This window comes from Littorina saxatilis, linkage group LG13, assembly GCF_037325665.1.
Source record: "Littorina saxatilis isolate snail1 linkage group LG13, US_GU_Lsax_2.0, whole genome shotgun sequence".
Taxonomy (NCBI): domain Eukaryota; kingdom Metazoa; phylum Mollusca; class Gastropoda; order Littorinimorpha; family Littorinidae; genus Littorina; species Littorina saxatilis.
Genome location: NC_090257.1, coordinates 6320471 through 6340470, shown reverse-complemented (window position 1 = coordinate 6340470; position 20000 = coordinate 6320471). Strand labels below are relative to the sequence as shown.

The window sequence follows — 20000 nt, the reverse complement described above, 5'->3', positions numbered from 1 at the left end:
GTGGAGGGTCACATATATACAACAAATAGTTGGTTGCTTGTAGGGTTTCAAACGTCCCTTCAGCCTATTCGGCTAAGCGTGACCGATTCCATTTTTTCCCCTTTCTCAGTTTACATGGGGGTCTCCGTGTTTGAACCTATTTACATTTAGCTCTATCAATTATGAATAAAAAAAATAAAAAAATAATTAGATAAATTAATGAATTGCAACAAATAACCGACTCGTATGGGTTATATGTTTTGTATCGATATAACGTATGCTGACAGTTACAAGTGGAACATTCCATTGACCATGACGTCAAGCGAACGACCGGATTTCAACGTCACAGGAGATGACGTCAAATGGCTGTCCAAAACTGAACAATCAAGTAAGTTTATTTGTTTTCTATTTTTAAAGGTGGCAATGCTGTGTGTGTGTGTGTGTGTGTGTGTGTGTGTGTGTGTGTGTTTGTGGGTGTGTGTGTGCCTGTGTGTATGTGTGCACGTGTGTTCTTGCATATTGTAATCAGGACCTGGTTTTCTTCTCAGCCAAGAAACGTGTTCTATTGTTTCTGTCCTTCCTTCCGTGTTCATGTCATATTGGTGAAGCTGTCGGCAAGACTATGCGCAGGACTAAACAGCAACAATCGACTGAAAAGAATCTCTACCACACAATGTCATAGTCAGAAGGCGGGCTCTGCCAACTCTCTCAGTGATCCCGTAACCCGCCAGGGTAGTGGGGCCTCTTCTTGACAATGGTCAACAGGTCCAGTGCTCTACCAACTGAGCTACCCCCATAGTGATCCACGTGCTGAGGGATGGGCATGCGGACTTCCTCGTTGGTATGTGTTCTGTGCAGGAGATGCCAAGCATCTCATTAGCACAGCTTGGATCTTCTTTTGCAGTTCTGCCTTGAGGGTCCATGACCCGCATGCGTACAGAAATATGGAAAGAACCAGCGCGAGGAATAGCTTCAGTTTGAATTTGAGACTGATGTTCTTGTCTCTCCAGATTAGCTTTAATTTTGTCACTGCTGCCATACAACTTCAAAGCTATAGTTATACATATTTACATACATGTATGTATTTGTTTATGTGTTCAGAGACCATGACGCCGTGGATAAGCATGCCAAGCAGCGCTGATGCGGATGGCTGGTTCCTGGTCAACCTCCACCAGTATGGCTACTACAGGGTCAACTACCACGACAGCAACTGGAACGCCCTCGTTAACCAGCTCAAGAAAGACCACAAGGTTTGTTGTTGTTGTTGTTGTTGTTGTTGTTGTTGTTGTTGTTGTTGTTGTTGTTGGAGAAGATTAGATGGGGGAGGAGGGACAACAAAAACAAGTGAGAAAGAGAGAGCGAGAGAGAGAGAGAGAGAGAGAGAGAGAGAGAGAGAGAGAGAGAGAGAGAGAGAGAGAGAGAGAGAGAAAGAGAGCATGAGAGAAAGAGAGAGAGAGAGATGGAAAAGTGAGAGGGGGGGAGGGAGAACCAGAGCAAGAGAGAGAGGGAGAGCGGGGGGAAAGGGGGGGGGGGGGTCAGGAAGATGGACGTTGTCAGGTGTGACCGTGGAGATTGGGTGGGAAGTACGTAACTATGTTTCTGTGTTTAAGAAGTGTTTGTGGTTTTGCACACATGCCTGTTCTCGGCCAAACTTTTCTTTTCAATCACAGGTGATTCCCCCAATCAACAGAGCCCAGATCGTTGATGATGCATGGAACCTGGCAAGGTAATCTAATTAGCTAATTATAACTCGATGAATTAAAGCAATTCATTGGATGATCAACCATTCACTTTAAATATGCGATGAACTTGGTCCCCGAACTTAAGATTCCTGTACCGGATTTGTTTGTAGGATGTGATTGTATTGTGCTGGATATTTTATGCTGACATCATTGTTTTGAAAAACATGACTCCTATAACAAACTCAAAGGACACAAGAACACCTCGCTCTCCGTATTCAGCCTCAGTCCGAATCAGTTAAGGGCGCTAGCTATGGCGTCTACACCATCATGTTTAATGTCACAGTACAATTCAGATGCTATAACCAATAACTGAACTAGTCACCCTGTGTGCCACCCGCGCGGAGGGGTTTTGCAGCCAGCGCAGTGAAGATAAAGAGGGAACATTGTCACGGCTCGCGCGGCAGCAAGCCGGATGTCTTCAGACTGCAGTTGTTAAATGCTAAAAAATAGATGTTGTAATGTTATAATACAGATGTTATTGAGTTGTAATGCTTTTGTTTTTGTGTTTGATTTTGTGTTTGTTTTGTTGTAGAGCGCAGATATTACAGAATAAATCTGTGGCTTGCACGATATAGGCAATCATTGTCGTATTACCATCGTGCACAAGGACATGAGCTTACGTATAATATATCTGTGCATTGTGTCATCAGTGCAGGGGAGACCAGCGTGGCAATTGCCCTTGGCACACTGGAGTACCTGAGTGAAGAGGAGGATTACGTCCCTTGGGGCGCAGCCAACAACCTTCTCAAAGACTTGAAGACTCGGCTTACAGGGACTTCCGGCTTTGGGGCGCTTCAGGTTTGTGATGCACACTTTTTACATTTTGTCAAGTTTTGATTTTAAATTATTGTTTCAAAAGCTGTATTGTCGTGTCTTTCTATTAACGAATTATGATTATAAAAAAAAAAAAATAGAAAAAAAGGGAATGCATGAATTGCGAGAATAGAAAACAAGTCGCGTAAGGCGAAAATACAATATTTAGTCAAGTAGCTGTCGAACTCACAGAATGAAACTGAACGCAATGCAACGCAGCAAGACCGTATACTCGTGGTCCACCGCTCACGGCATAGGCAGTGAAATTGACAAGAAGAGCGGGGTAGTGGTTACGCTATGCTGCATAGCACGCTTTTCTGTACCTCTCTTCGTTTTAACTTTCTGAGCGTGTTTTTAATCCAAACATATCATATCTATATGTTTTTGGAATCAGGAACCGACAAGGAATAAGATGAAAGTGTTTTTAAAACGATTTGGAAAAAAAAAATTTGATAATAATTTTTATATATTTAATTTTCAGAGCTTGTTTTTAATCCGAATATAACATATTTATATGTTTTTGGAATCAGCAAATGATGGAGAATAAGATAAACGTAAATTTGGATCGTTTTATAAATTTTTATTTTTTTTTACAATTTTCAGATTTTTAATGACCAAAGTCATTAATTAATTTTTAAGCCACCAAGCTGAAATGCAATACCGAACCCCGGGCTTCGTCGAAGATTACTTGACCAAAATTTCAACCAATTTGGTTGAAAAATGAGGGCGTGACAGTGCCGCCTCAACTTTCACGAAAAGCCGGATATGACGTCATCAAAGACATTTATCAAAAAAATGAAAAAAACGTTCGGGGATTTCATACCCAGGAACTCTCATGTCAAATTTCATAAAGATCGGCCCAGTAGTTTAGTCTGAATCGCTCTACACACACACACAGACAGACAGACGCACATACACCATACCCTCGTTTCGATTCCCCCTCGATGTTAAAATATTTAGTCAAAACTTGACTAAATATAAAAAAGAGTGAAATTAATAAGGAATTTGTTAATCAAAACACTTTACATTTTGAGTTTAAGTGGATACAACCCGGGTATTGCTTTTGTGAACGTATGTTTCTTGTGTTCCTTTATGTGTGTGTGTGTGTGTGTGTGTGTGTGTGTGTGTGTGTGTGTGTGTGTGTGTGTGTGTGTGTGTGTGTGTGTGTGTGTGTGTGTGTGTGTGTGTGTGTGTGTTGTTTCACTCTGATGATTCATCTGAAGAACGTTTGACTGCCATCTTGGAGAAACGACAAATACCGTCAACTACCTTGTATACGCCCAGTATCGAGTAAAACGCCCACCCCCTACTTTTGGTCAAATTCTGAGCACAGGGTACAGTACCAAGTAAACGCCCACCCCCTACTTTTGGTCAAATTCTGAGCACAGGGTACAGTACCAAGTAAACGCCCACCCCCTACTTTTGGTCAAATTCTGCGCACAGGGTACAGTACCAAGTAAACGCCCACCCCCTACTTTTGGTCAAATTCTGCGCACAGGGTACAGTACCAAGTAAACGCCCACCCCCTACTTTTGGTCAAATTCTGCGCACAGGGTACAGTACCAAGTAAACGCCCACCCCCTACTTTTGGTCAAATTCTGCGCACCGGGTACAGTACCAAGTAAACGCTCACCCCCTACTTTTGGTCAAATTCTGCGCACCGGGTACAGTACCAAGTAAACGCCCACCCCCTACTTTTGGTCAAATTCTGCGCACAGGGTACAGTACCAAGTAAACGCCCACCCCCTACTTTTGGTCAAATTCTGCGCACCGGGTACAGTACCAAGTAAACGCCCACCCCTACTTTTGGTCAAATTCTGCGCACAGGGTACAGTACCAAGTAAACGCCCACCCCCTACTTTTGGTCAAATTCTGCGCACAGGGTACAGTACCAAGTAAACGCCCACCCCCTACTTTTGGTCAAATTCTGCGCACAGGGTACAGTACCAAGTAAACGCCCACCCCCTACTTTTGGTCAAATTCTGCGCACCGGGTACAGTACCAAGTAAACGCTCACCCCCTACTTTTGGTCAAATTCTGCGCACCGGGTACAGTACCAAGTAAACGCCCACCCCCTACTTTTGGTCAAATTCTGCGCACAGGGTACAGTACCAAGTAAACGCCCACCCCCTACTTTTGGTCAAATTCTGCGCACCGGGTACAGTACCAAGTAAACGCCCACCCCTACTTTTGGTCAAATTCTGCGCACAGGGTACAGTACCAAGTAAACGCCCACCCCCTACTTTTGGTCAAATTCTGCACACAGGGTACAGTACCAAGTAAACGCCCAGCCCCGATTGTCGATCATTAGAGTAAAGGAAAATTAAAAAAGGATTCAGTCTGCTGTGTGTGTTTTTGAAATAAATAAATATTACTGTTGGACAAAATTGGCGCATCGAGGGGGGGTGGGGTGGGGTGGGGGGTGGAGGGCGTATACAAGGTAGTTTACAGTACATACAAGGATACATGTACAACCAAAAAAACAACAACCAAACGTATCAGTTCAGGCTCATGGGAAGAGATGCACATATCGAAATTACTACATTACTCTAATGTATTACAATTACGCAAACCCATTCCAAACGTTTCAGTCACCTTTGTGTGTGTTACAGAGATTTATACAAGACAAGACCCGGCCGATATTCTCTAAACTTGGTCTCGATGACACCAACGCTACAGCGCTGCAGTCGTAAGTTGCATGAGTAACCTTCACCTTGCGTTATGAATTCTTATCTTCGATTCTTTCGATTCTTGCTATCCTCATGTTGAGGTCGAATTCAACGCCTGCTTAGGAAAGTGTATTCCTTTTTTTATTTTATTTTTTTATTCGTCTCGTAATAATGTGTTATGTCTGTCCACAGCAAAGGTAATCAGGTCGACGTGCTAGTGAATGTTCCGTGTTTTTTTCTGTAATTAAACGTTTCATTACCCTTTCGCTGCCAATCAAAACTTCCTGACTGCCAGGGAATATTGGAGTTCGGGGTGTAATAATTCACAAAAAATTCTAGCTCCAAACTGGCAGTAGGTAGAAAAGTAAAACCTATGTTATTTTTAAAAGAAATTCAACCAAGAATCTGTTTTTAGTATCTAATCATGGAAATAATGCACAAGTGCAGGACGGGTATACCCGTCCTAAGGCAGTCAATGGGTTAACTAACCTTTCTTGTGTTTTGACGTGTGCGTTCTCGGTTTATGCATGATGTACAGTTAATCGCAGATATAATTATGTCGTTATGATTAATTAATCTCTGTTTAAAGAACCTCCGATATAAGACTCCATCTACATCAACCTTAGGGCCTGATGTATTTGGACTTGCTGTTTCTGTAATACATCTCTGTAAATGTGCTTGCACAGAAATGGGCTAGCCCAGTACTTGTCCCAAGCTGAAGGATGTGCAGATCCGATATGAAAGCGTGCTGTCATGATGGGTTACATTAGAAGGAAGTTACCTTTATGGGCGTAGGGGAAATAGCTCAGTCGGTAGCGGAACTGGCTTCAAACCCAGTTCTCTATCGACGAGAGACTTTGTGCAGACTCTCCTCGGTGTCCGAACACCCCCGTGTGCACGCATGCGCACGATAAAGAGTCCAAGTTCACAGCGAAAGTCTGAGGGATTGCAAACATGAAATAACGCATGCAGGAAAAAGATTAAAAAGATGATGGGTAGCGCCGAACAGTATGTCAGCTCGCTTTCTCCAGTGAGAAAGCAGCCCGAATTTCTTTGAGGGTATAAGGCAAACAAAAAAAAATAGTCTGTTTACGGTAACCCGACCGACCCTCTTTTTTTCGCGCGACCCTAGACTTTTTTTTTTGGCATTTGGGAAAAAAAAAATAAAAAAAAATAACGTAAAAATATGGGTTTTTTGGGGAAAAAAAATCCCGACCTACCGACCCTATTTTTTGGGCCTATGTTACCACCGTAAACAGACCTAATTTTTTGTTGGCCTAACCTCACTGCACTGTATGACGAACTTATCCTAGTCGTTATCCTCATGTTTTACCATTTTCGACTGTTGTACTTGCAGGTATACCAGGACAGAGATAGCCAGTCTTGCCTGTCAGTCGGGTCTGCCCGAATGTGTGCAGGTGGCGGTGTCACTTTTCAAGCAGTGGCGGGTAAACCCTGACCACAACCCGTGAGTTCTCTTCATTCGTCTGGTTGGGTTGTTTTAATATGGTGAAATTCAAACATAGAGACAATTTAGGGTCATGGTTATCTTGATTCGTTTGGTTGGGTTGTTTTAATATGGTGAAATACAAACATAGAGACAAGGGTCATGCGATGTGCCTGGTACAGTTTTAGCCAGACTGATCCAGATTAAAGCCCAGAACATGACAATACAAATAATACTACACAGATGATTTTGTTGTTGTTGTCTTTTTGGAATTAGAGACGAGTTGATTTAGGCGATGTGGAGTGTTTTGTCATGGGTTTGTTTGTTTCTTTTTCTTTGTTTTTTTCTTTGTTTCTTCCTTTCTTGCTTTGTTGTTCGTTGGTTTCTTCCGAGCTCTCCTTTTCATTTCTTTATTGCTTAAACCGTTTGCGACATGCCAGAAAAAAAAGAAGAAAAAAAAACACGTCGCACCGACTTTCAAATATTCACACACTATTTGTGCAGAATCTCTCCGTCAGTGCGATTCCGTGTATACTGCACAGCAGTTCAGGAAGGTGATGAAAGCGACTGGCTGTTCGTGCTCACGCGACTCAGGCAGGAAAAATCGCCACAGGAAAAAAGCAACCTGGAAGATTCACTGTCCTGTTCTTCACAGCCCTGGATACTGAGCACGTGAGTACCGGTGTTCTTGATGGTCGAACGTACAGCAAAGACCTGTACGTGTACGTGTAGATATTGCGTCACCCGTGACTCACTTTTTTTCTCCAATGTTCCAATTGCATACGTTGTTTTGCTCCCACCAAGACTGCAGATCTTGGCAAACGCGTGACGTAAAAACTAGATTTGATGACGTTTACCCGTCCACGTTCCCGTACACGTCCTGAAAAGTGCTGATCTAGATCTTGCTATTCCAGATTTAGCCCCGTGTGAGGTTTGTCGTTTCACTGAAAGAATCTCACGTGTTTTCTCTTGTTTCAGTATGTGACTTGACGTCGCTTTCACAGGGTTGCATCGGGAATATGTCTTAACACTTTTTACCCCACCTATGTTGACCCATTTTGTTTTGGCCGAGACCAACTGTGCTGCAGCAGCGCAGGTCACTCAGAATTGTAGTAACTGTGTAGTAACTGTGTATCAAATCGCTGGAATGCAGGCATTAGATCGACGTTACAGTAAGCGACTGAAGCTAACAATCTGAGCAGATATATCCGTACCTGGTCAGATAGAGCAATATGAGTGGGTACGAATATATCCGTACCTGGGAGACAATGAGTTAAGTAGTATTAATTTATGCACAGTCATGTTGGACAGAGAGAGAGAGAGAGAGAGAGAGAGAGAGAGAGAGAGAGAGAGAGAGAGAGAGAGAGGTGAAGAGAGAGAGAGAGAGAGAGAGAGAGAGAGAGAGAGAGAGAGAGAGAGAGAGAGAGAGAGAGAGAGAGAGAGATCACCAAAACAAATCTATTATTCTCATGGGAGCATTGCCAGCCTTCTCAGTCTTGGATTTTGAGTACGACTTTATGTAAGGGGTTTGAGAGGGTTAGAAAGAGGTGGGGGATAGGGGGTGGGTGTGTGGTGATGGGGTGATGGCAAAGGGATGGATGGCTGGTTTAGCATAATAACCACGTGATTTTATTTTACAATAGTGTGCAATATTCCTGACACATTTTTCATGTCATGTCATGGTACTCGAGACATCGAATAACTAGAAGCGAACGAAAAACAGACAGACAGACGGAGGGACGGACGGACGGACGGACGGACAGAATAGAAGGCACACGTCTTTTCTACTGATTTGTGTCCATTGTCCATTTTAATTTACATAATTGCCTATCCGCTGTGCTGCAGACTTCTCAACATGGCTTTGGAGGGAGGGGACATTCGCCGTGATGACGCAACTGGAGTTATTGGTTACGTGGCGGCAAATGACGTAGGAACGGCCCTGGCTTGGGATTTCGTCAGAGCTAAATGGGACGTCATCATGAGCGGGTGAGTACAAAGAGAGAGAGAGAGAGAGAGAGAGAGAGAGAGAGAGAGAGAGAGAGAGAGAGAGAGAGAGAGAGAGAGAGAGAGAGAGAGAGAGAGAGAGAGAGAGAGAGAGAGAGAGAGAGAGAGAGAGGGTGTATTACTACTGCTTTATTTTCTTCTTGTGTAATGTTTTGTAGGTGTGTTTTGGTTTGTGTGTGCATGTGTGCATTTGCGTATGTGTGAGTATGTGTGTGTGTGTGGGGGTGAGGGAGTTTGTCTGCTTGCCTGCGTGATGCATACATATGCATATATAATCATATCTCGTATTTGTTTCGTCAACCAGCTTTGCACAGTCCAGCTCCAGGCTGAGGAGGATGATAATGTCCATCGTTTCTGTCTTCCACTCCGAGTTCTTTCGCCAACAGGTCAGCCTCGTTTTGTCGTCAATATCTGTCGGATGTGATACATTGCAACCCCCATTTCAAGTCTCCCCAATTTATGACTCCCTCCTTTTTAAGACCCTGTTTTCTCAGAATTTCTGTTCATAGCCTTTGTAAATTTACTCACATTTTCAGACTGCCTCCTTTTTTAAACCCTGATTTTCTCGGATTGTTGGAGGTCTTAAAAGGGGGGTTCCACTGTATACGAATTTCTCTGCTGTGGTACAAGTATTTCTCTGATGGGATACGAGTACTTCTGGACTTTGATACAAGTAGTTCTCAGATGTGATATAAATATGTATCTGTTATTATACAAATAGGGGTCCTGATTTGGCCTATATGGTCCGCTGGACCCAAAAAGCAACAACTAACTAACTAATTATTCAAATAGTTCAATGCTGTGATGCAAATTTGTGACCCTCCACCACGGAATGAGTCGCATGTCACCTCGCGCGGTTCTGCGCTAGGCTTAATATAAGTCCGGGGAGTGTCTGGTAACAGTGTGAGTCACAGGCTTATAACTCAAACAGTTTTTGCTCTTTTCTAAAACGGTTTTCAGTGACTGCATAGAGCATAAAAAACTCGTTAGAAAAATGTAAAAATATGAAAATCATGCAAAGGTGACATGCGACTCATTCCGTGGTGGATGGTCACATATGTGTCTTCTGTGATACAAGATTTTCTCTGCCGTGATGCCAGTATTTCCCCGCGACAATGCAATTGAATTACTGTGGTTCTCTGTTCAAATACAAGTAAGTATCGGTTATGATACAAGTATTTTAGTGGCTGCTGTGACACACGTATCTAACTTCGATGTAGCCTATAGTATTTTTCTCATGTGATACAAGTATGTCTAATCTGTTATTCTAATTTTTCCTGCTCTGAGGTTGTTTCAGTTACTAGAATTTACCAAATCGCATTCCAACTTGCGTCTTGTAGCACCGGTAATATTTATTACTGAATATTTTGTTGTATTCTTCTTCTTCTGCGATCCCGGCGCCATGCTAGACTGTCAAGGTTGTTGATGTGATGAAGTCTGCAGTTCACCGCAGGGACTCCGCTGGGCGCCACAGTTTCTCCTTCAGGTCCACCATCTCTGGCCAGAATTCGCTTCTCAGGTCCGCGAAGGTTGGGCATGTCTGGAGGACATGTTCTGGGGTCTGCGTGCCTGTTCCACACGGGTGGTCGTCTGTGTGGGAGATCTTCATTCTGTAGAGGTGGGCTAGGAGCCGACAGTGACCGGTCCGGAGCCTGAAGGTGATAACCTGTTGTGCTCTTGTAAGGCGTTCGATATCATCGTCTTCTGAGTGGATGCCGAGGCGGTTCTTCCACTGGACTTTACTTCATGATAGAAAACTGGGTGTTCTGTCTGTATCAAACTTCTGTGTAGAGCCTTCTTTGTTGTATGAGATAAGTATGTCTTTTTTTTAGTTGCTGGATTTTATCAACTCGCATCCGGATCTGGGGAGTGCAGCACCAGTGCTCGACACAGCTTTGGAGAGAGTTGAGTTCAACATCAAATGGTCTCAGAACTCTTACCAGCAGGTCGTTCAGTGGTTGGCTGCCCGCGGGTACAAGGGTAAGACGTTCTTTACGTGACACATCACTTTGTTTCACTGCGGAGGTTGGTGTAGATGTGTATGGGGGTGGGGGGGGGGGGAGAGGGAGGTTAAGGGTGAGGGAGGGGTGGGGTGAGGGTGTATGTTTGTGTGCATGTGTGTGAGTGTGTGTGTGTGTGTGTGTGTGTGAGAGAGAGAGTGTGTGTGTGTGTGTGTGTGTGTGTTTGTGTGTGTGTGTGTGTGTGTGGGTGTGTGTGTGTGTGAGTGTGTATGTGTGCGTTAGGAAGCATTTTTCAAATGATTAAAGTTAAACATAGCTGTCTGGATTTCAAAGAAAGTCGTTTATTACAATGGCTATATTTGCGCTTGTGCGTGCATCCACACGTTCATTACTTCCTTATTTACTTGTTAGCACTGAGTATCCTACACTTATTAAATTAACTGTGTACATTGATTGTCTGTCTTTTCAGAATTTGAAGGAGCAGAATCTGTACAAAAGGTCACCCAAAAAAATCTCAGGCTTCCAACACATCTGCGACCTTTGCACTATGACCTCGCCATTGAGCCCAACATGTATGACCCTGACCCTGCAACCTTCACCTTCAATGGAAGTGTGACCTTGACCTTCAATTGCGTGCAAGCGACCAATCTGATCGTTCTGCATATCAACGAGGTTAGAATCGTAACATTATTGGTTTCAAACGTGACGCTCATTAGAGATAAGATCGATATTTTGATAATATGCAATGTGAGATGTGTCAAGTCTTCCGTAGGCGAAAATAACCTTCCTACCTTAACATACCCGGCTTAAAATAAGGTCAAGCTATCTTAAAGAGTTAAAATAAAAATTGAGACCTGAAGTTGATTGTAAACATTCAATGCTTCATGTTGTTTAAAGCTGCAATGATGTATGTGTGTGTGTGTGTATGCATATTTAACTCTCGGTCTATCTTAAGTTGCTAACTGTTGCTACGCTATTTTTTTTCTCAAGGCTGCAAAACAAAATCACTAAAAATGCTTACACCATCACCCTTACAAATTATCTAATCTTAACATAGCTGCTGAACTCTGCTCTAGTTCTTTCCCAATGTACCTGTATATATGATGTATTACCATGGTTTAAATTTAATAATGCAGTTGTAAGAATCAATCAATCAATCAATCAATATGAGGCTTATATCGCGCGTATTCCGTGGGTACAGTTCTAAGCGCAGGGATTTTTTAATTTTTTTTATTTTATGCAATTTATATCGCGCACATATTCAAGGCGCAGGGATTTATTTATGCCGTGTGAGATGGAATTTTTTTACACAATACATCACGCATTCACATCGGCCAGCAGATCGCAGCCATTTCGGCGCATATCCTACTTTTCACGGCCTATTATTCCAAGTCACACGGGTATTTTGGTGGACACTTTTATCTATGCCTATACAATTTTGCCAGGAAAGACCTTTTTGTCAATCGTGGGATCTTTAACGTGCACACCCCAATGCAGTGTACACGAAGGGACCTCGGTTTTTCGTCTCATCCGAAAGACTAGCACTTGAACCCACCACCTAGGTTAGGAAAGGGGGGAGAAAATTGCTAACGCACTGACCCAGGGTCGAACTCGCAACCTCTCGCTTCCGAGCGCTAGTGCGTTACCACTCGGCCACCCAATCCACATTATCCTTCTTAATCAAAGATCAATCAATTCCATGTTCTTTGCATTGCACTCTCTTCATCTTTCCACCCACAGCTCCAGGTGGACAACATCAGAGTGTCCGGAGCCTCCACTGGTCAAGCAGCAGTCCCTGGCTACCAAGGACACGTAGAGGACAAGGACCGACAGTTTGTGAACATCACGCTGGACAGTACACTGACCGCTGGCCAAAACTATACCGTCAGCATGGACTTCACTGGACCGCTGGACGCCAATGGACTAGATGGTCTCTACCTCAGTTCTTACCAGAACGCGTCTGGCACCGTGTGGGTATCATTATTATTACACCCCCGGTATAGGGGTGTGTATAGGTTTCGGTCGATGTGTTTGTGTGTTTGTGTGTTTGTGTTCGCATATAGATCTCAAGAATGAACGGACCGATCGTCACCAAACTTGGTGAACAGGTTCTATACATTCCTGAGACGGTCCTTACAAAAATTGGGACCAGTCAAACACACGGTTTGGGAGTTATTGGTGGATTAAGATTAAGAGTGACATATTTATGGTCAAAGGGAAATAACCTTCTCAGTTGGTGGCAGTGAGAATGGTTATTTCCCTTTGACCAACGGGGGTGTTTTTCCTACCTCGAAGGAATTTCTTGTTATTATTTCTTTTAAAGGCACAGTCCTTCCCTTCTAAGCGATTGGGCTCACTCACCATCTTGGATCTCGCCAGGCTTTTACATAGGATGAGGCTAGACTCTACTTAGACATATACTAACAATCAGCAGCCTGGATGCTTTTCTGTGTAGATTGTGTTTTTAGGGAGGAATTTCTTAAAAGTCAATTGCGAAATTAGTTATACGAAAATGTCCCCCCTACACAAGCAGTCAACATTTTGATTTTTAGTATGTGTTGAAGTGGAGGGATGGATTTGCCCCCTGCAAAAGCCCCCCCCCCCCAACACATCCCCCCACACCCATCCCCTTCTTCCTCTCTACACCCAGACCCCCCCCCCCCCTTCTTCCTCTCTAAGACTTCCCTCGCCTCTTCTTTCTCATGATGCTTACATTTCTTTCCCGTATCATTTACTAATCACGAACATAACTACTTCTATGTCGTTCACGTACAGGTACCTGGCAACGACTCAATTCGAGCCAACAGACGCTCGCAAGGCGTTCCCGTGTATGGACGAACCAGCAATGAAGGCAACCTTCACCGTAACTGTCATCCGACGAACGTTCAACAAAGCCCTGTCCAACATGCCTGTTGAAGCCAGTAGTGATTTGTGAGCTTTTCGGCATTCCTGTCACTATCATTGTGGTTTGCAAAGTGTTTGTTTTGCGTTTTGTAGCTAACGTGTTTTGTTTTGCGGAAAACGCAGGATTATCGAAACTAGGTGTAAACAATGTTGCTGTTTTAATTGTAATTTCAAAAGTTCTTAAATTGAAGGCCTCTTACCAATAAAAGACAATAACATAGCAACAGTAAACTGTTAACTAACCAACCAAGCAAACAAATGATTTGTTGGGGGGTGGGAGGAAGGGGAGGAAATGGGGGATGCGCATAAAGTTTGACAGCTCATCCACTAACTGTATCGTAGAACTTGCTTCACGCAATGATTTTAAGGTAATTACCGTCCCCAGAACCGTTTCAGACTTTTATACTTAGTATCCAACCCTGAATGGCAACAATCGCTGAACATTAAAATGAGAATAGGCGAACTCGCTTAAAATGAATTATTTCTTTGAAAATTAAATGTGGGTATGTGAGAAATCGCTTACAATGAAATAGTTCCTTACACGAAGTAACACCCTTCTTTAAGTTTGCTTGAGATCAAATCTACACTAATACATGTAATTTCACATAATCTTCATGAGAAGGCAGTTACATGCCGAAATATTGATTTCAACGTACCTAATCCTGGTTACTGGTGTGTTTTCTTTTTATCTAACTAATACATGTCTTCCAATATCTCTATTCATTATATGTGAAATCGATATTAACGGTAAATAAAAGAAGTAATATAATTTGAACTTTGCCTTGTTTGATAATTATTTAAACTTTTCTCAAATTTTAAGAAACAAGTCCGTGTGTTGACGAAACACATAAGATCCTTTATTTCACTTTCATACGTGTAGGTTTCAGTTGAATCTACCAATCTTGAGATATAATCTAGCCATCTTTGCTTACCGACTGCTATAAGCCAGCTACAGCGTCTAGCTCTTAGGGTGTCGAAATTACCCCCCCCCCCCCCCCCCCCCACCCCGCCACCCCCGCTTTACCTTACACTATTGAATGATGTTGTGTTTACTTCCAGGGGCGAAGGGCGGGTGGCAGACCGGTTCATGATGTCCAAGCCGATGTCTACCTACCTCGTCGCCTTCATCGTCTGTGACTTTGAGTCCAAGACCAAGCTCACCAAGAGAAACATCACGGTGAGATGCTTTAGGTCGAAAGAAATTCTCCTTACGATGTCGTTGTGTGTTTTAGGTCCTCTTTGGATCTACTAATACAACTCATCTATAGAGTTAGTTAGTTGTTGCTTTTTGGGTCCAGCGGACCATATAGGCCAAATCAGGACCCCACAAGTTTAACATGACACATATCGAAATTAAACCAATTTTACTGAACAAAATCTCATCTATAGAACTACAGATGTTGACTACTGTTGGAAATAGGAGTACAGTTTAGGTCAACAGTGCTATCACAATATACCGGCACTATCAAAATATGCCTAGTGGTAAGGCGTCCGCCCCGTGATCGGGAGGTCGTGGGTTCGAACCCCGGCCGAGTCATACCTAAGACTTTAAAATTGGCAATCTAGTGGCTGCTCCGCCTGGCGTCTGACATTATGGGGTTAGTGCTAGACTGGTTGGTCCGGTGTCAGAATAATGTGACTGGGTGAGACATGAAGCCTGTGCTGCGACTTCTGTCTTGTGTGTGGCGCACGTTATATGTCAAAGCAGCACCGCCCTGATATGGCCCTTCGTGGTCGGCTGGGCGTTAAGCAAAAAAACCACACACAAAAAAACACCGTTTAGACAAACAAGAAGGTACACGTAAAACCAAAGGTATAATCATGGTCTTATCTAATTATAATGTACTTCAAGTAAAACCTATTTGTTACTGCTTTCTTTCAGTACGAAGTGTGGTCTCGGCGAGACACGGTGAATCAGCTGGACTTTGCCCTTGACTTTGGGGTCCAGATCATCGATTTCTACGAGGACTATTTCCAGGTCCCGTTTCCTCTACCCAAGCAGGGTGAGTTTCGGAATTGGATCTTTGCTGTGGTAACACTCTGCAATTTACTGACTGAAGCATGGACTAGGTGGTGTCAGATAGAAACATGAAATTGAGAAAAATGACAAAAAATGACAGAAAACTAATGAGGCAAACAGACACAAAAAGACATGCACAGATGTACACTAAAACAATTTAACAAAAAAATCAAAAAACAAGAAAGGTAGGTTGTTGCAACGTTTGTTATTAACAAAACAATACATTCACAAATATATCGACCAAACGGTCTTTTAAGTGCACAGACACAAACTTTTGAACGTTGGCAGTCTCTTTGTTTTTAGATTAACAAAAGATTACATGTACAATGCATACAGTAGATACTATAAAGCTTATTAGAAAAAATGAGAAACATACAAACCTGGAAATAATAATATAGAAATTGATATGAACACAGTTTTGAGTAAATGGGGAAAATGGACAAGTCTCGGGGTAGATTTCATCTCCAGCGAGCTGAAAGTGACAGCATCCACTCCATGGTCCAAGGAAACATTTAACTTTAAGCGAGTTTGTTCATGTCCAAATTTATTTGAAGAATAAAATTCGTTTTAAGCGTGTTCACCTGTTCGCACTTTCATTCTAAGTGATGGTGGCCATTCCTGAACTCCTCGCAATCCACTCGATCGTCCAAGGAAACATTAAATATTAAGCGATTTTTTTTCATATACGAATTTATTTGAAGAACAAACTTTATTTTAAGCGAGTTGACCTGTTCGCACTTTTATTTTAAGCGATGGTGGCCATTCCTGACTTCCCGGCATCCAGTCGATCGTCAAGGAAACATTTCATTTTAGCGAGGTTTTTTTTCATATACGAATTTATTTGAAGAACAAACTTCATTTTAAGCGAGGTTTTTTTCATAACAAATTTATTTGAAGAACAAATTTCATTGTAAGCGAGTTGACCTGTTCGCACTTTTACTTTAAGCGATGGTGGCCATTCCTGACTTCGCGGCTGGAGCGATGGAGAACTGGGGCTTGATTACATACCGCGAGACACGCATCCTGTACGAGCCTGGGGTGTCCTCCATGGCAGACAAAGAGGCCTCCTCCATCACTATTGCTCACGAGCTGGCTCATATGGTGAGTCACGTGCACCAGAGATTACAGAGGGAATATCAAGCTAACAACGTGGACTATATGTGCAAAGTGGTGTTCCAGAGCGATATAAAGCTATACTGGATGTGTTGGTACCTCTCGGTCTGCTATGGCAGTATGTCTGACACTGAGTCCCTCCACCTCTCTCGCTCTTTCTCCCTCCCTCACCCTCTCTCTTTCTCCCCCTCTTTCTCTCTCTCTCTCTCTCTCTTTCTCTCTCTCTCTCTCTCTCTCTCTCTCTCTCTCTCACTCCATCCACCTTCGTGTAACTTGTTTGTTTCCTTGCAGTGGTTCGGTGACCTGGTATCCCCCCTGTGGTGGGATGAGCTATGGCTGAACGAAGGGTTCGCTACCTTCATGTCGTTTCTTGGCGTCGATCATGTGTATCCGGGGTGGAAAGAGGTAAGTGTAAGAACCTTGTTTTGCCAAATGTTAATTAACTTCTGATCCCTTCAGAAAGTGTCTAGGCATGTTTTAGTTACAGATATTCCTCCGAAAGCGGCGTATGGCTGCCTAAATGGCAGTATAAAAACGGTAATACAGGTAAAAACCCGAGTGTACGATGGAGTTTCAGCCCATAAACACAGAAGAAGAAAAGAAGTTACAGATTGATACTGTCCCATCCAACAGTCGTGGAAGACCAACAATAGCTTCCAGTAAGGACGCTTAGCTCGACATATCTGAGGAGGTACATATGTTTTCACGAGAAACTGGAATTACAGATCCTAAAATTTTGTTTCAGTTTGATCTTTTCGTGACCAACGCGCTACATTCAGGCATGCGCATGGACGGAATGGTTTCGTCACATCCGGTTTATGTTCCGGTGGCTACGCCTGCAGAAGTCCTGGCGATTTTTGATTCCATCTCGTATGACAAGGTACGTGACTTTGACATGTTTGATTGCGGTGTGTGTGCGTGTGTGTGTGTTTGTGTGTGTGTGTGTGTGTGTGTGTGTGTGTGTGTGTCTGGTATGGGGTGGTGTGTGTGTGTGGTGTGTGTGTGTGTGTGTGTGAGGGTGTGTGTGTTATGTATGTGTGTGTGGGTGTGCGTGTGTGCGTGTGTGTGTGTGTGTGTAGTGTGTGTGTAGTATGTGTGTGTGAGGGTGTGTGTGTGTGTGTATGTATGTGTGCGCGTGCGTGCGAGCGTGTGTGTGTGTGTGTGTGTGTGTGTGTGTGTGTGTAAGAATGAGAGAGAGATATAGAGCGAGAGACAGAGAGATAAGCTAATTTGAACTTCCTCCCTACATTGATTAACCTTTGAAGGCATAGTCTTGTCCTCCTTTAAGCAAACCTGTGTTAACGTGAAATGAGCACGACAAAGGAGGAGATGAATGCACAGACGCGTTGGGCAGAAGAACCAACCAACCGACCGACAAGCAGACAGACACACAGACAAACAGACATACATAAGTATGATCTTAACTTCAAGTAATTTGTGTAACTGATTCTCTACTTGCAGGGAGCGTCAATCATCCGTATGATCAGACACGCCATCGGCGAGGACACGTTCAAGAATGGACTGACGGTACGTGTTTGTTTTGCCATGGTGTGGCCGTTGCAAACGGTCCTTGCTAGTCTTGGAAGCAGTGTTTACGTTAATCGGGATAATCCAATATTTTCTACTCGTTCAAGTTTATGTTAGAATACTGGAAACGAAATCCGAAGAAAGAGAGAGAGGGGGGGGATTGAGAGAGAGAGAGAGAGAGAGAGAGAGAGAGAGAGAGAGAGAGAAAGAGAGAGAGAGAGAGAGAGAGAGAGAGAGAGAGAGAGAGAGAGAGAGAGAGAGAAGGGGAGAGAGAGAGGGGGGGAGAGAGAGAGAGGGAGGGGGAGAGGGAGGGAGAGAGAGAGGGAGGGAGGGAGAGAGAGAGGGGGGGAGAGAGAGAGAGAGAGAGAGAGAGAGAGAGAGAGAGGGAGAGGGGAGGGGGGAATTAAACCATCTTAACACAAAACACCCCCACTCTTTGAAATTGTCGACACAGCTGTCTTGTATTCACTGTTAGTGGTACTTTTTGATCACAAAAAGTCGAAAAGGGACAAACGCTTCTGTTTCTTTTAGTTACCGTTTGAACAATTTATCCTGATAGTGACATGTGACATACACGTAGAATGGTCATATCAAATCAGTGGAGCCGAGTTTCCTTCTTTGGCCCATGCATTAGGATTCAGCAAGCTGTATATATACAAGATGTCAACAACCACCACTGATATAGCAGTATCCCTTCCTTATTAGCCCTCAAGCAATCCATTTAGGGAAAGCTGATGACAAGCCCTCTGCTGCCTTTCCGAGCTCTAAAACATCGCAGAACACAACCCTTGGCAGGAGTGTTTATGTTATCGCTCGGCCAGGAAAGAACAAATTTGCAAGCAAGACAAGGAAGAGAAATGAATTTCTGGCTGAAAATGTGCACAGTTAAGAAGTCACACACTGAGTCAGTTTAGTAGAAAGAGACATAGTCAGTACTATCAGGGCTGCTTAATAATAATACACACATTTTAAATCATCAGAATACACTCTCTGCAATCTTCTATACTGATTGCACAAAGAAACATTCAATGCGGAAGAAATCAGTTAAATACTGCTGTTTCCTACATGTCGAACCGGTACATAAGAATCACATTACACCGCCAACCGAAAGACCAAACTTGTCAAAGTTTTGTAAGTGAACACTACATCTTACAAGCAACAAAATATGCATGTTAGTGCATTTACACCTCCAGCATACATACAGATTAAACTTATTACGCTTAAAACAATATTCATGCTGTTTTCAAGAAAAAAAAGTGAGTGTGGTTTAAGCTTTTTGAATATTCCGCGCAAATTTCGATGCTCCGCCTTGCAAGGTCACGGCGGCCGCTAGCTGCTGAAATCTGTGGCACCATGCATAGGCGGTAAAGGCGCCTTCCTGTAACATTTACGTGGTTTTAAGTGTGTTTAACATTTCTCAGTTCCTGGAGCCCTTGCAATGATTATAATGATGACAAGAAGCAGAAGTTTCAAAGTAGTGTTACAAAATGTGGTTGTCTTGAAACAATTAACACAGGGTTTTTTCCATGTTGAGTGCAGCTGAGAATAGTTCTGTGTGAACTCAGTTATGCTGGTCCGCAGTAACCGAGCCGCTACTGTCGGAACTCGCGATAAAAGATAGGCCTAACCACAAAAAACACAATCGGCACTTTCTTGAAAAATCTTCCTTAATCTATTGGTATATATATGATATTACACTGACTAACCTTTTCATCTAAACCCTAGTTCTTCTTTACGAATGAATGTATTTTCTACTTTTGACGAGAAAAAAATAAAATGTATTCAGCTAGAGCCTATGCTTTCTTACTGCTGGGTCGGTGT

At 43.2% G+C, this 20000-nt stretch overlaps 1 protein-coding gene across 2 annotated transcripts in view; it reads left to right on the top strand.

Moving 5' to 3' along the window:
* Nucleotides 1–20000, top strand: part of LOC138945925 (aminopeptidase N-like) — a 59220-nt gene that overhangs the window by 25027 nt on the left and 14193 nt on the right. For both annotated transcript variants that reach the window (XM_070317442.1, XM_070317443.1), the window contains 19 exons: nucleotides 267–367; nucleotides 1081–1229; nucleotides 1650–1705; nucleotides 2372–2519; nucleotides 5147–5223; nucleotides 6561–6671; nucleotides 7155–7322; nucleotides 8496–8636; nucleotides 8959–9040; nucleotides 10487–10634; nucleotides 11085–11287; nucleotides 12356–12585; nucleotides 13391–13546; nucleotides 14579–14696; nucleotides 15402–15522; nucleotides 16486–16640; nucleotides 16944–17057; nucleotides 17398–17532; nucleotides 18114–18179. In XM_070317442.1, the coding sequence (XP_070173543.1) occupies nucleotides 267–367; nucleotides 1081–1229; nucleotides 1650–1705; nucleotides 2372–2519; nucleotides 5147–5223; nucleotides 6561–6671; nucleotides 7155–7322; nucleotides 8496–8636; nucleotides 8959–9040; nucleotides 10487–10634; nucleotides 11085–11287; nucleotides 12356–12585; nucleotides 13391–13546; nucleotides 14579–14696; nucleotides 15402–15522; nucleotides 16486–16640; nucleotides 16944–17057; nucleotides 17398–17532; nucleotides 18114–18179 (2479 nt within the window). The remainder of the gene's footprint in view (nucleotides 1–266; nucleotides 368–1080; nucleotides 1230–1649; nucleotides 1706–2371; nucleotides 2520–5146; nucleotides 5224–6560; nucleotides 6672–7154; nucleotides 7323–8495; nucleotides 8637–8958; nucleotides 9041–10486; nucleotides 10635–11084; nucleotides 11288–12355; nucleotides 12586–13390; nucleotides 13547–14578; nucleotides 14697–15401; nucleotides 15523–16485; nucleotides 16641–16943; nucleotides 17058–17397; nucleotides 17533–18113; nucleotides 18180–20000) is intronic.